Genomic DNA, 16,123 nt, shown 5'->3' with positions numbered 1-16,123 from the left:
GACGTTCAAATGGTGTTATCATCAGTAACATGTTAAGGACGTTCAAATGGTCTTATCATCAGTAACATGTTAAGGACGTTCAAATGGTCTTATCATCAGTAACATGTTAAGGACGTTCAAATGGTCTTATCATCAGTAACATGTTAAGGACGTTCAAATGGTGTTATCATCAATAACATGTTAAGGATGTAAAGTGAAGATGTATACATGAGATAGCAGTAAAAACTGCAGATTTTTGAAGAATCATGGAGTTGCAACACCTGCGGAACAATTCTGCGTAATCAGAAGACGTAGTCACCACCGATTCAGCATTTTAGTTCGCAGAGATTCTTTCAGCGGTTTGTGTTTATCATGAGATAAAGGTGACATTCTACCAGACTCATACACATCTAACTGAAAATAGTCGAACTCTTCATTTGATTTTACACGAATTAAGTTAGACGAATTCCAGTTGCCTGCTAAAGATACAGATTTGCGTTAGACCAGTAAGTAGCCCTATGAAATGAAATAAAATAGACTATGAAAACAGCTGTAACACCTCCATACAGATACCCAGTTTAGGTAATGTAGCCCCTTGTTTGTTACATAGTTACATAATAGAAAAGCCACGGCGTCCCTCACCTGGCCATTCATTACAAGGGTGATAACTCCCGGAGAATGTTCAGGCTTGCAAAGGTCTTCAACTAACACAGACCAAACAGGCCTGTAGAAAGTGGAGTACCAGGGAAGGTGGAGGAGCTCCAGTCTCCTGAAATAATAATAGTCACATAACATACAAGTAGATGTTGCTGTGATGATAATAATAGAGGTTACAGTTAGAAAACTATCACCAGTCAATCTTTAGTGAAGTTTCACCAGCTCTCCACTCGGTTAGCTGACTCTAGTGATCTGTTAATTTTGCATCTTACTTGTCATATTCAAATACCACTATATTAAGACTTGTCTATTATATCACTATATTAAGACTTGTCTATTATATCACTATAGTAAGACTTGTCTATTATATCACTATATTAAGACTTGTCTATTATATCACTATATTAAGACTTGTCTATTATATCACTATATTAAGACTTGTATATTATATCACTATAGTAAGACTTGTATATTATATCACTATATTAAGACTTGTATATTATATCACTATATTAAGACTTGTATATTATATCACTATATTAAGACTTGTATATTATATCACTATATTAAGACTTGTATATTATACCACTATATTAAGACTTGTCTATTATATCACTATATTAAGACTTGTATATTATATCACTATATTAAGACTTGTCTATTATATCACTATATTAAGACTTGTATATTATATCACTATATTAAGACTTGTATATTATATCACTATATTAAGACTTGTATATTATACCACTATATTAAGACTTGTCTATTATATCACTATATTAAGACTTGTATATTATATCACTATATTAAGACTTGTATATTATATCACTATATTAAGACTTGTATATTATATCACTATAGTAAGACTTGTATATTATATCACTATATTAAGACTTGTATATTATATCACTATATTAAGACTTGTATATTATACCACTATATTAAGACTTGTCTATTATATCACTATATTAAGACTTGTATATTATATCACTATATTAAGACTTGTATATTATATCACTATATTAAGACTTGTATATTATATCACTATAGTAAGACTTGTATATTATATCACTATATTAAGACTTGTATATTATATCACTATATTAAGACTTGTATATTATACCACTATATTAAGACTTGTCTATTATATCACTATATTAAGACTTGTATATTATATCACTATATTAAGACTTGTATATTATATCACTATATTAAGACTTGTATATTATACCACTATATTAAGACTTGTCTATTATATCACTATATTAAGACTTGTATATTATATCACTATATTAAGACTTGTATATTATATCACTATATTAAGACTTGTATATTATATCACTATAGTAAGACTTGTATATTATATCACTATATTAAGACTTGTATATTATATCACTATAGTAAGACTTGTCATATTCAAATACCACTATATTAAGACTTGTATATTATATCACTATAGTAAGACTTGTATATTATATCACTATATTAAGACTTGTATATTATATCACTATATTAAGACTTGTATATTATATCACTATAGTAAGACTTGTCATATTCAAATACCACTATATTAAGACTTGTATATTATATCACTATAGTAAGACTTGTCATATTCAAATACCACTATATTAAGACTTGTATATTACATCACTATAGTAAGACTTGTCATATTCAAATACCACTATATTAAGACTTGTATATTATATCACTATAGTAAGACTTGTCATATTCAAATACCACTATATTAAAACTTGTCTATTATATCACTATACTAAGACTTGTATATTATATCACTATATTAAGACTTGTATATTATATCACTATAATAAGACTTGTATATTATACTACTATATTAATACTTGTATATTATATAACTGTATTAAGACTTGTATATAACATTAAACTCCAGTGAAAACTCAGCGAGAAAAGGTAATGCTTACTTGGTCGTAGCGAGAATAACAAACTTCTTTCTTTCTATTGTAAGCATCATGTGAGACCAATACACATCATCCGAAAAATAGGTATAGTTAGTAGTCGTGTGTAGAATACTCACTCCTTTGGATAGATATGGGTGGTATTTCGTTACCCCCTACAGCATTTCATAAAATAATCTGCTAAAACCAAAGGCTACTGAGGAGCAATGGGCATTGAGCAATGAGATGGGTTGATAATAGCTTCCATCTAGTACAAACTTCAAGTAACTCGTAACCAACAAAACACTCATTGTTAAAACATATATACTTAAATGTAATCAAAGACCACACACGAAGACAACTTAAATGTTTGGTATGACAGTGATGTTAAAACCCTTGAACCAAATACCTCAAAAGGAATCGTGTGCCGTGGTAACCGCACTCTCTCCACTTCATTCATATCTGACTGGGTAGCTCTTCTGAGGCCACCCAGCAGCACGCTGATGGAGTCAAACACACCTCCTGCTGGTTTGATGAGAATTCCAATTACACCTTTGCCAACCCCTTTGAAGAAACCAGTAGCACCTTGCCTCTGTGCACCTGATAATATAACATCAGCTCGTTAGTGATAAAGTTCGCAAAAAAATGAGTGGGAGGCATACTTCATGCATTAATTAACTAGCGATGACCAATAGCTGGTGACTAACAACTGATGATGACCAACAACTGGTGACCAATAGCTAGTGATGACCAATAACTGGTGACCAATAGCTAGTGATGACCAATAACTGGTGACCAATAGCTAGTGATGACCAATAACTGGTGATGGCCAATAGCTGGTGATGACCAATAACTGGCGATGACCAATAGCTAGTGGTGACCAATGACTGGTGACCAATAACTAGTGATGACCAATAACTAGAGATGACCAATAGCTAGTGACAAATAACTGGTGTTGACCGATGGCTGATGACAGAGAGCCGGTAATTATTAATACCGCAGGCTGATAAAAAACTCACATTGCATAAAAGCATATCTATCCTTCTATTATGTACAAGGCTTGGTTCTACCCTGTTTGAAGCCTGTGCACTTTCTTGCTAAACAATTGCATTCGATGAGCTAAGATTAGCTGAAAGCCTGACCTTGATTGCTCAAAAGACAATAGCTTGTTGAATCACAATATAACAAACCTGCTTAGCACTAAGGCTATTTGACAGCTGAGCACTCCTTAGTTTCTTGAGCAATATGGTTACATAGTTCAACGAAGTCAACCAAAGCAATAACCAGTTATAATAATCTACTCAGTAAAACATGAATACTGAAAGAATATCAAATTGATGAGGCTCGAACAAACGTCTGCCTATGGTAAACTGACATTGATAAACTGATTGATGTCTCTCAGTTCATACAAACTGAAACTTTAGAGAGTTAATATACTTGAAAAGTAAGCACTTCTGTAATGAAAGCTTTAACACATTGTGTGTTCAAGAGTTTTACACAATTAAATATGTATGCAAAACAACAGTTCCTAGTCTAACAAATAGTCTATTTATCCTAGTATAACAGAAAATCTACTCTTTCTAGTATAACAGAAAGTCTACTCTTCCTAGTCTAACAGAAGGTCTACTCTTCCTAGTATAACAGAAGGTCTACTCTTCCTAGTATAACAGAAGGTCTATTCTTCCTAGTCTAACAGAAGGTCTACTCATCCTAGTATAACAGAAAATCTACTCTTCCTAGTCTAACAGAAGGTCTGCTCTTCCCAGTATAACAGAAGGTCTACACTTCCTAGCCTAACAGAAGGTCTACTCTTCCTAGTATAACAGAAGGTCTACTCTTCTTAGTGTAACAGAAGGTCTACTGTCATAATAAAGGTAGTCTCATTACCTTTTTTAGGTTGAGTAACCACACCGGTCACTCCAGAGCCAAAAGCATAGCCAAAGGTTTTTCCTGACAAAAGAAGTGATTCAGCCAGATGCGATGGCTGACTTTTTACCCTTCGTCCACGAGCCTGTGCAACAGAGATGCACTAATTAGTAAGAAGGTATGGGGCTAAGTGAATGTTTATCCACGACTACAAATGATAACCAGCATCACAACAAAAGAAGGTGAAGTACCTAACTAAACACAAAAGGGGAGGAACCAACTAATCAAATATCACTCTACTTTATTACAGCCAAATAGGCACTGCCAAAAGGACAGCCTGTCTTCACATAAAAAGGGGCTATCTGGCATTAGTCAAAGTTGACCAACCCTATCACAAAATGTATTCATTTATCTGTTTCAATAGTTAGTTGACTTATCTCACCATAGTCAGTAATAACTTATCTACAGACAAGACTTAACTTCTCTCATAGTAGGCAGGAATAACTAATCTACAGACAGAGTTAACTTATCTCATCATAGTCAAGAACAACTTATCTACAGACAGAGTTATCTTATCTTACCACAGGCAGAGATAACGTATCTACAGAGTTGACTTATCTCATCATAGGCAGGAATAACTTATCTACACGCAGACTTAACTTCTCTCACCATAGTCAGGAATAACTCATTTACAGACAGAGTTAATTTATCTTACCACAGGCAGGAATAACTCATCTACAGACAGAGTTATCTTATCTTACCATAGGCAGAAATAACTTATCTACAGAGTTGACTTATCTCACCATAGTCAGTAATAACTTATCTACAGACAGACTTAACTTCTCTCATCGTAGGCAGGAATAACTAATCTACAGAGAGAATTGACTTATCTTACCGTAGTTAGGAGCAACCTATCTGCAGACAGTTAACTTATCTCATCATAGTTAGGAATAACTCATCTACAGACAGAGCTATCTAGTCTTACAATAGGCAGAAATAACGTATCTACAGAGTTGACTTATCTCATCATTGGCAGGAATAACTTATCTACATACAGAGTTAACCTATCTCATTATGGACAGGAATAGCCTACCTTCTGGAATGACCTATCGAATGTCAGCAGATTTAAACCCCGACCCACTGATTCTGTGATTTTGCTGCCAGTCCCACAAACTCCGCCCACTATGCTGCCATAAGCAGACCTGATGCCTTGTGCAAGTGACTTATGAGACTCATTGTTAAAATTCAAAGGATCAGCACTCTATAATCAATCCATAACAGAAAAGATTACAAAGAATCAACACACCACAATAATCAGTAACATGAAAGTTTACAAAAAAGGCCATTAAAAATAACTCAAAAGCAAACATTTAACAATTTAGTGGTACGATCAACCAATGGGAGTAAAGTTCTGAAATGTAGCATTATACAAGTGACCTATAGCGACAGAGTTAGAAAATTCAGCGACCAGTTTTAAGGGGTGAACTTAAAAAATCACAAGGGTCTCTTTCTAATCGTAACAATCAGAGCAGCCAATGATATGAAATAAAGAATGATATGAGGAGATAGTATGCTGACTAAGAGATGAGTGAAAACAACCAATAAGATAAAGGCAAAAGTGATATGCTGATCCAAAAAAGTAAAAATAACAGCACAACAGATACTCACAGCAAAGAAATCCTTCAATCCTTTTCTAACATCCTTTGCTAATCCAAGAGGGTTTCCAATGATGTCTAATCCAAGTACAAAGACATATCCCTGACTGATAGCTTGAGACTTGTAAAAGGTTATAAGGTCACTGCTCATCTGGCCCGTAGTAACGACAGTACAAGTCACTGTGAACTCACTCAGGCTGCAAGGACAAAGGAATTCATGACAAGCAAGTAATAGAAACTTAACCGCTGAAAGTAAAGGTCAAAGATAACTTAAGGACAGTTATTAGGCCTGCCATAGTCTAAACATAACTAGTGACAAGCTTACGCGGGTATAATAGGCTGGCATGACGAGACAAGTGCTCCTACCTGAAGTCAATATCAGTAACCTCCGTTAGTGTCATGCCGATAGAGCGGAAAAGGAAGTCTACAACATCTCCTCCAAATGTAGACTGGGTGTTGCCAACATCGGTGAGATGCGCATTACCACCCATTGAAAAACTCAACTTGATCTAAAGAGCAACATAAGAGTATGCAGCCTTGAGGTATTAAAATAAGCTCATTTGATTAGCCCAACACTGTATTTAACATAAAGAATTTAAAATTTGCGAGTTTCTTACTCTTGGCTATTATAATGTGGAGTTTCCTCAAGGTGGTTTTATTGTATGAATGTTGACAAGGATAATTCAAGACGACTGCTTAGCTAGGCTGCTTGATCAGCACTGATGAGTCATAAAGATAACACCAGCTAGACCCCCCATAACATTGCTTCAAGGTCACACATACATAGTACACATATAACACGCTCCTTTTTGGGAGGACAGTAAAACAAAACTTAAAATGTCAGTGAATACAAAAGCATAAAAATAGAAACTGTTTATAATAGAGTTTGGAGCTGAGTTAACTAAAATGTATGTCGGTGGATGCAGCTTACTAAGCGAGGTTAATGTTACATGCTAAATTTTTAAAATTAGTTTTCTGGCTGGGGGTACTTCACTGGTGGTTTGGATATGCGCCCTGACCCAGTTGTGTGCGTTTGCGCAGATGGAAGTGACTGATAATCACTACTAGGCTGGTGGGTGGTGTGTGAAGACTGTGAGGTATCTGATGAGGTTAAAGGCTGTGTGGCCTCTGACCTTGTGTCATTGTGGTCTACACCTTGTGCCGGTCTATGTTCCACTGCCATAAAATTACGCATGGTTCTATTCTCTAATTGCAAAGATTGCAGGGTTGTTGGGGCTTCCTTGTATGGCCTCAAGAACTTTATGTTCCTTCTAAAAACTCTACCCTTGCCGATATTCACATAAAAGCTCCTGGGTGTCTCTGCTCTCCGGATGATCACACCATCTACCCAACGCCGATGGCCTAGTTGGCACCAAACTCTCATGCCCACACACATCTCAATAGGTCGCCTAGCTGGGCTTGTGTTGAACATATCTTGCGACTGGCGCTCTCTGAAAGCTTTCTCAATCAGGTTAATGTCTACTTTTTGAAGTTTGAGCTGTTGAGGCATGAACTGAAGATTGTTTCTTAGATTTCTTGACTGTAATAGAACTGAAGGTGATGGTAATTTACCCCCCAGTGGTGTAGAACGAAGGGAGGCTAAGACATCAAACAATGTTTGATTTGACTTATGGGCCTTTTTCAGGCTGCTTTTGATAGTTTGATTCATCCTTTCAGCAAGGCCGTTAGAACGAGAATAATACGGACTAAATGTGATACGCTGTATCTCAAGTTCTTTTAGAAACTGTTCAAATTCAAATGATGTAAAATACGAAGCATTATCAGAAACTAAGATCTCAGGTCTACCAAAGTCAAGGAACTGCCTACGCAGTATCTCGACAATGCTACTTGAGTTTGCACTCTTCAGCTCACAGCAGGTAGGCCATTTGGAATATCTGTCTACCGTGACTAGATACTCCTTGCCAGCTAAGTGAAAAACATCTATGCTTACTGATTGCATTGGATACTGCGGTATGTCATATGGTTCGTAAGCACATTGTGAATTTGCCCTCACATTCTCCTGGCATGTTGCACAACTCAACACCACATCCTGTATCTGCCCCTGATAGCCTGGCCAGTACACGGAATTTTTGGCTTTCTCTATGCACTTACTAACCCCTAAATGTCCTATGTGAATGATATCTATTACCTGCTTGCGCATAAACACTGGGATAACTATTTGACTGTTTTTAAGTATCAGACCATCGTGTGTCGTCAAATCATATCTCGCTGCCCAAAATGGTTTCAGTGGTTCAATGCACATTCTCCTCTTAGCTGGCCAGCCATTTCGTATGTAGCTGGTAAGGATTTGTAGAGTGCTGTCTGATTGCACTGTGCTTAGGAGCCAGTCTTTGAAGGTTGGGTTTCTAAGGACACCGCTTGTGACTGAATGGATTTGTTCTGTATCTAGTGAACTTAGAGCTTCTGCATCTTCACATAAATCTGCCAAAAAGGCACGCGATAGTGTGTCTGCAAGAACTAGAGCTTTACCTGGTTTATGCACAAGTGTGTAATCATATAATTGATTGCGTAGTCTCATTCTCAATAGCCTGGGACAGATATCATTAAGACCCTTATTCATGATTCCTATGAGTGGAAGATGATCCGTTTCCACCACTACATGTTGACCATATATATATTGATGGAATCTTCATAAACCAAACTGAACTGCTAAATATTCTTTTTCGATTTGAGCATACTTTTTTGAGGGTCTGTCAGTGTGCAGCTAGCAAACTCAATTGGCTGCCCGTTATGCATTATCACTGCTGCCATGCCAAACTGACTGGAGTCCACAGATAATACAATAGGCAGGTCTGGATCAAACATTCGCAATGCTGGAGTGGATGTCACCACAGCCTTCAGTTGTGCCAAGGACTCATCATGTGTGCCTGACCACGACCAAGTTGCATTTTTTTTGTTAGTTCTCTCAGCGGGGTGGTTATGTCTGACAAATTAGGGCAAAACTTTGAGAGATAAGTTGCCATTCCAAGCAATCTACGAACATCTTCCACATTTTGTGGTTGAGGCATGTCAATGACTGCTTTGATCTTAGCTGGATCAGGCTTGATGACCCCATCCCCAATTATGTGACCTAAATATTTGATGTGCTTTTGTCTGAATGTACACTTTGACTCATTTAACCGGAGGTTCCTTTCTCGGCACCTCTCTAGCACTGATTTAAGGATTGCGTCATGTTCAGCCATTGTGGGTGCATGAATCAAGAGGTCATCGACATAGCACTCAACGCCTTTTATTTCCTCAAATAGTTCAGAAACTGTGCGACAAAATATCTCTGGGCTTGAAGAAATACCATATGGCAACCTTAAAAACCTGTATCTACCGAAGGGAGTGGCAAATGTGGTGAGTAGGCTACTATTTTCGTCTAGCTCCAACTGTAAAAAGCCAGATGTAGCGTCTAACGTTGTGAATACCCGCGGATTTAGATAGTTTAGCAAATATTTCTGATGCCGTGGGTAGTGCAAAATGTTCCCGCCGTAAACATTTATTCAACTGGGTAGGATCTAGACAAATTCTAAGTGAGCCATTTGGTTTTAATGCATTTACAATAGGGTGAACCCAATCTGTGGCCTGTTTCACTTTGGCTATAGTGCAATGAGATTCCATTTTTTGAAGAGTGTCCTTCAACTTATCGCGCAATCTAAAGGGAACCCTTCTGGCACTTTGAATTACTGGTTTAGCATTTTCTTTCAGTTGCAGAGCATGTTTGCATGGGAGGCACCCCAAACCACTGAACACATCTGGGTAAGCTTTAGCAAGGTCATCGCTGACTGTATTTGAGACATTGACCAAACCTAATTCCATTGCACTTGGTAATCCTAACAAGGTCTTCTGACCGGCACTTGATGACACTATTACAAAATCTAGTGGTACAAACCGAGTGCTAACATCCACCAACAATGTTACTTTACCTAGTACATCTAGTTCATGGTTGCTAAATGTAACTAATGACTTGCCATACTTTTGTAGAGGTGTATGCACCGATAAAGAGTCAAATATCCCTTTAGGCATGACATTGCATGAAGCTCCAGTGTCAACTTTGAGATGTAGCGGCTTTTCATTGCACCTTGTGGTGATGCACCATTCTCTTCGGCTCTTGTCATTGTTCACAGTAAAGGTTATGTCATTCTGTTCTCCACTGGTCTCTACTAGCTCATATGCAGCTTTGGCGGCAGACTTACGCTGTGGTGCCATACAAGCTATGCTGAAATGATTCATCTTGTGGCAATTTCGGCACTCTTTGCCGTATGCAGGGCATGCTCCTTTAGGGTGACTCGACTTAAAGTATTTACAGTTATTTACCCTGGCGCCGTTCTTATTCTTGTGAGCTAGATAGTTCGGTTGTTGTACTGTATTAATATTAGCATTCTCTATGTCGATCTTCATATCTGCAAGATAATGTTTGGTGGCTTCCGCCCGACGACACAGCTGTATAACTTTGTTCAAATCCGGATTGCCATCTAAATTGAATATGTTCTCTCTCTGACTTCTGGTGAGTTAATGCCACATACAATCCTGTCTATCAGAGCACTATTTTGTTCATCAGCATGTATATTGCAGGTAGACAAGAGTCCGCGTAGTGCAGTTAAAAAATTGTCGAATGATTCACCTGGAAGCTGTGTTCTGCTATGAAACTTGTACCGTTCATAGATAGTTTTCACTTGTGGTGTAAAGTGCCGGGTGAATGCCTCCTTAACCTTTTCAATATCCTTGCGGTCTTCTTCAGGAAGATTGAAAGTTCGGAATATCTCCTGACCCTGTGGTCCAAGTAGGGTTAACAGTATGGCTACTTGGATTTCTCCCCCTTTTGTTGACTTCTCTGTTGCTAGCATATAAAAGTTAAATTGTTCAAGCCATTCGTGCCAGCTTCTGCTAGTCTCACTGGGGTTGCCAGCATTAGATATAAAGCAACCTGGAGCTCGCAAACCACCCTCTGCCATTACTATCCAGAAGCGATAATCCACACTATATATTATAGACGTCCTGACACCATATTATAATGTGGAGTTTCCTCAAGGTGGTTTTATTGTATGAATGTTGACAAGGATAATTCAAGACGACTGCTTAGCTAGGCTGCTTGATCAGTACTGATGAGTCATAAAGATAACACCAGCTAGACCCCCCATAACATTGCTTCAAGGTCACACATACTTAGTACACATATAACATTGGCAATGGTGAATGTATTGTGAAATTCATTGCGGAACAGCCAATAAAATGAATAAAGTAATGCTCAGCATGCCCATTTTGTTTAAAAACGCTGTAAGGCCAAAACTATTTTTATTTGCAATACTTAGTGCCAGTGTGCTATCTTCCTGATACCTATTAAATATTTCTAGTTACTAATTGCTAACTATATGCACTACCTTGACTTGTTCTCGATCTTGAAATGGAACAAAACAGCTCGTATCGGTGATGAGGTATTCGACTGCTGATATGAGAGTTGCTACTATTCAGAGTTGCTAAACGACAGTTGGAAAAACATCAGAATGGAGAAAGGACTAGAACCTTGTGGTGCTTTTCAACTGCGCAATTCAAAGATGCTCCTTAAAAAACTAGTATATCATCCAGCTACTTGTAATGCAGGTGTTTCTTACCATTCACATCGGCCAATGATATTCACGTTGAAACACCCAATGATAATAATGGATTAATGTTCAGAATGTCTATTTCATGTAAAAATTGTCTTTGAATTAAAATACAATTAGGCGAAAATGGGTCATGTGCTGGAGTTGTAGCGAAAAAGGGCACATTCACAAAGAGTGCCCCGACTAAAAGCCAATTCAGAGAAGCAGCAGAAAGCTGCAACTGTAGTGACAGCTAAGTGTTGCCCCCAGGCCCCCATTCCTTGAACAACTGGCAACGTGAACCTCAATGCTCTATCCGGAAAGAACGACACATGGGACACTCAGGTGGAAAACACCTCTGTGACTACTCGAAACTAGTATCAGCCCTTCAATGGATTCAGCCGCAGCCCGGCTTCAATGCTGCGCCCAATGAGTTTCTCCACACCTCTTTGTGAGCAAATAAGTCGCAGTCAGAGCCAAAAAAGAAAGACCAACTACTGGATACTTTTAATCCCTTTAAAACAATTTTCATCTGATTTATCATTGAATTTCTCAAGTCAATATTTTTTTTACAGAAATTAGGTTGAATCCAGGTAATATGGATTGCTGATGATTACACCTAACTGTGCCTGTACAACCAGTAAACTAATCTTTACACAGGAGTGTGCTAACAAGTGATTTGAGATTGTGATATAACTCGAAAAATCACCGAGTGTGAGCGTGTCGTTCAAAAAGTCAGACAGCAGAACAAATGCACAGATGTAGAAAATGGTTGCTCTAAGCTAGACATAGAGAACTGCAAAAAAGACAAAATTTGTTGAAGGAATGGTTGCTTTTGAATTCTTACACATACTCTAGAAGGGTCAAGGCCTTACACACGCCACTTTGAGGAATCCTTTACATACCACTTTCAGGGATCCTTTACACCGCCACCTTCAGGGATCCTTTACCAAAACGATAGTTAACCAAATGCTGACTTTGAAGTGAATATAACATTCCTAACATAGATTAACTACCAGAGCATTGTACAAGAAGCTCTAGCAAAAATATTTGTTCTAAACCAAGCTTTTGGTTATCAGAGTCTAAAAACATCAAAACAAAATTGCAAAGATCTCAGGCTATGGCTTTCACTGATGCGCCGTGTGCAGGTGATTGTCTACTGTCAACTGTTGTTGGGTATTCTAGTCAAAATAGCATCTGCCGCAGTTTTCTTCAAAGGGTAAGGAACGTGTGATTGGAATCCAAACATCTCAAGTAGACTTGATTATGTAGACCTGATGTGCCCTCTACGAGTACGGAATCCAATAGCACTCAGGTTTATGACTAACTGTTTACGCAATAAAATTAATTTCCTATTCATCTTTAATGTTGTCCATTTCCTAACCATCCCTCATTTTCACCCCATTCAGTGGTTGCCCTTTTCTTGCCAAATGTGACTTACCTGAATATTGGAGAAACGAAGATATTCCATATACACTTTGGCACCAGATAGTTTGTTCATCTATAAAAGAAGAAAAACATGAGGGGTACCTAATAGCGTGTATGCTGCTGGTCTACAGTATAAAACACTCTGCTGGATACAGACAACTTTCTGTTAAGTAATAGCAAGAGGCTGCGAACCCTTCTTCTCTGGCCGACCTTTTACTGTAAATATACGGCAAAACTTGAGAATTTATTCACTGAAAGCATCCTTTTCAATAGAACAAAAATATCTTTTGAAATAGTGTTTACAATTTACTAGCAAGTGTGAAGTACACTATCTAACACAGCTTACTTTTTCCATAGTATCTTCTGCTAGATTCCTCATAGCGTAATCTATATCGAGCTCATGGTATGATTTCTACAAAAAAAGCCACATTGATAGCAGCACACAATAACTAAATATGACATAATAGGATTGCAAGAGAACCAGAAGATAAATAGAAAAGGTATGAATGGATGATGAGAAAGTGTAAACACAGATGGAAGGTGAAGAACAGATATCAAAGAAATAAAGAGCATACCATGAGGGTATCTGGATGGTCATCACCAGACTTCCTGCAGTCAGTAATGAAATCAAGAAAGGAGAGAGTAAATCCCTTGTCAATTCTCAAAGCGCAGTGCTGCAGATCAACATCTACTCGTCTACAAACCAGCATCGAGTTATGTGGTGTTAATACTAACTCACAACTCTACTAGTATACGACTCTATTAGCTTACAGCTCTACTAACTTACAAATCTATTAGCCTATAGCTCTACTAGTATACATCTTTATTAATTCACCGCTATACTAATAGACAAATCTATTAGCTTACAGCTCTACTAACATATAACTCTGTCAGCTTACAGCTCTACTAACATACAACTCCATTGGCTTACAGCTCTACTAACATGCAACTCTATTAGCATACAGATCTACTAATGTACAGCTCTACTAGCTCACAGCTCTACTAATGTACAATTCTATTAGCTTACAGCTCTACTAACATGCAACTCTATTAGCTAACAGCTCTACTAACATATAGCTCTATGAACTTACAGCTCTACCAATATACAACTCTATTAACTTACAGATCTACTAAGTTGAGCATTTGAGACATGCGGGCAAGCAGAGAAGTGTTAGAAACAGTAAGCATTAGTAACTAATGGTCACATTAATTGGAGCCAAAAACAGAGCAAAATTTTAAGGTTGATAGACAAAAGCGACGTTATGGAAATCGTAACAGCAATATAAGGAGCTACGAGGAGAGGCGAGACAACTCCAGAGGTATCTGAACAGCCATAACGGAACAGTTTCACATTTGTTGAATAGGAGTGTTTGTCTCACCAAACTCCTACATATCAATTAACATAAAGTTCTACCCTCAACCTTGACAACTCACACTGTTCCTACAACAGTATTTCTTTGACCATTGCTCCTAAAATATATCAAAGGTGTAGATTGAAAAGCAGATTTAAAAAAGGTGATGTCGGATATTTAGAGAAGAGCGATCAAGCGTTTAACGATGCAGAGTCATCTGTCATTTGAGGAAAGACAGTGTTCGGTTATCAAATTTCATACAACTGAGTAAGGCGCCAACGTAGTAATTGTGAGGACCTTCTTGTAACCACTATTCTCATGCTCTTTCTCCAAGAGTCTAACACTACCATCCTGTGGAACCTAGTGACCGGCTCCATATCTGTCAATGTCAGCAACACGAACTGCCTGCTCCAAATGCATCTAATTTTAAGCCATGAAGAGCTCTGACTCTACCACTAGAGAGAGCGGTTATGCCAGTCAGAACTACAGTAAGCATGAGTATTTGTCTCCATAAAAGATCAACTCAATTAGCGCCTTTCAGTGCAACGAAACCTGGCAGGAAAATGAGTATGAAAATTGTGGTTGTACACATTTTGTGTGCTTTAGTTGACTGCAATTACTTCATCATAGAATAACAGATACTTAGAGTAAAAATGTCATAGTACTTTCTTGAAGTATCATAGTACTTTCATTGTCTTTTGTCTTAAATATTCTGTGATTGCATAACTGTCTTATTATATATTGTTTACCTCCTCTTTGTCTATTGTTTCTCTGATTGCATAAATGTCTTATGATATAGTGTTTATGCCTTCTCTTTGTCTATTGTATACTGTAGGTATCTGGGTCAATTGAATACAGAAGTTCAGTATTGCAAGATGTACAGTTTGCTTGCTTAGAGTCAGATAGAACAAGCTATTTTGGCGCTTGTAAACTAAGCTCAGAGTTACAATGGCAGTAAAGTTATCAGATTCAGTCAAGTCGTATGAAAGCAGAAACACTAGTGGAAAGTTCAGCACATGGATTAGCAAGCTGGAGTTATCAGCTAAACTTCAGAAAGTGGACGACTTGAAATCATTTGTGCCATTGTTTTTGAATGGATCAGCATTTTCTCTATATGACGAGTTGCTACCGGACACAAAGGACGACTATTAAAAGCTGAAGAAAGAGCACGAACTGCTATAGCGCATATGAACGATTGCGTGATTGTGCATTATTGGATGGTGAGACAGTAGATGTGTATCTGTCAGACCTCGGTAAGCTTTTTAATGCAATAGGCCAAAACAATCCTGAACCATTGTTAACATGTGCCTGTCTTAGAGTTGCCAACGGAAGTAGCAAGTCAATTAAAAGCAACTGCGGCTGTGGAAGATATGAGCCTAGATGAAATAGTTATACGAGCAAAGTCAGTGCTTTCTACCAATGCTGACTCACCATCGTATATATGTACCACAGGAGTAACAGACAAGCCTGAGAAAGGCTGCCCAATGCTATAAATGTTCTAGATTTGGCCATGTCTATAGAGAATATCCTACTGGACGAAAAGCGAAGGACACAAACAAACAGGTTTGGTGTTATAACAGCAATGTAGTGGGGCACATAAGTCATCAATGTAAGTCTAAACAGCTGGGAAACGAGAACGGAGGAGTGTCTGCATTGGCTGCTCACCCAAATTGGTAAAGACGGCG

General features: G+C 37.8%; 1 protein-coding gene across 2 annotated transcripts in view; it reads right to left on the bottom strand.

Annotated features, from left to right (window-relative positions):
• Positions 1-16,123, bottom strand: part of LOC137408452 (intermembrane lipid transfer protein VPS13C-like) — a 56,395-nt gene that overhangs the window by 1,344 nt on the left and 38,928 nt on the right. The window contains exons 19-29 of one of the 2 annotated variants that reach the window (XM_068094986.1): positions 14,521-14,556; positions 13,662-13,782; positions 13,433-13,498; positions 13,100-13,159; positions 6,440-6,582; positions 6,087-6,270; positions 5,512-5,679; positions 4,440-4,563; positions 2,962-3,152; positions 2,580-2,728; positions 622-748 (exon numbers count right to left, since the gene is read on the bottom strand). In XM_068094986.1, coding sequence (XP_067951087.1) covers positions 622-748; positions 2,580-2,728; positions 2,962-3,152; positions 4,440-4,563; positions 5,512-5,679; positions 6,087-6,270; positions 6,440-6,582; positions 13,100-13,159; positions 13,433-13,498; positions 13,662-13,782; positions 14,521-14,556 — 1,369 coding nt within the window. The remainder of the gene's footprint in view (positions 1-621; positions 749-2,579; positions 2,729-2,961; positions 3,153-4,439; positions 4,564-5,511; positions 5,680-6,086; positions 6,271-6,439; positions 6,583-13,099; positions 13,160-13,432; positions 13,499-13,661; positions 13,783-14,520; positions 14,557-16,123) is intronic. The other variant, XM_068094987.1, reaches the window with a different exon arrangement.

The sequence above is a fragment of the Watersipora subatra genome, chromosome 11, assembly GCF_963576615.1.
Source record: "Watersipora subatra chromosome 11, tzWatSuba1.1, whole genome shotgun sequence".
Lineage (NCBI taxonomy): Eukaryota > Metazoa > Bryozoa > Gymnolaemata > Cheilostomatida > Watersiporidae > Watersipora > Watersipora subatra.
This window is presented reverse-complemented; position numbering and strand designations above follow the sequence as displayed.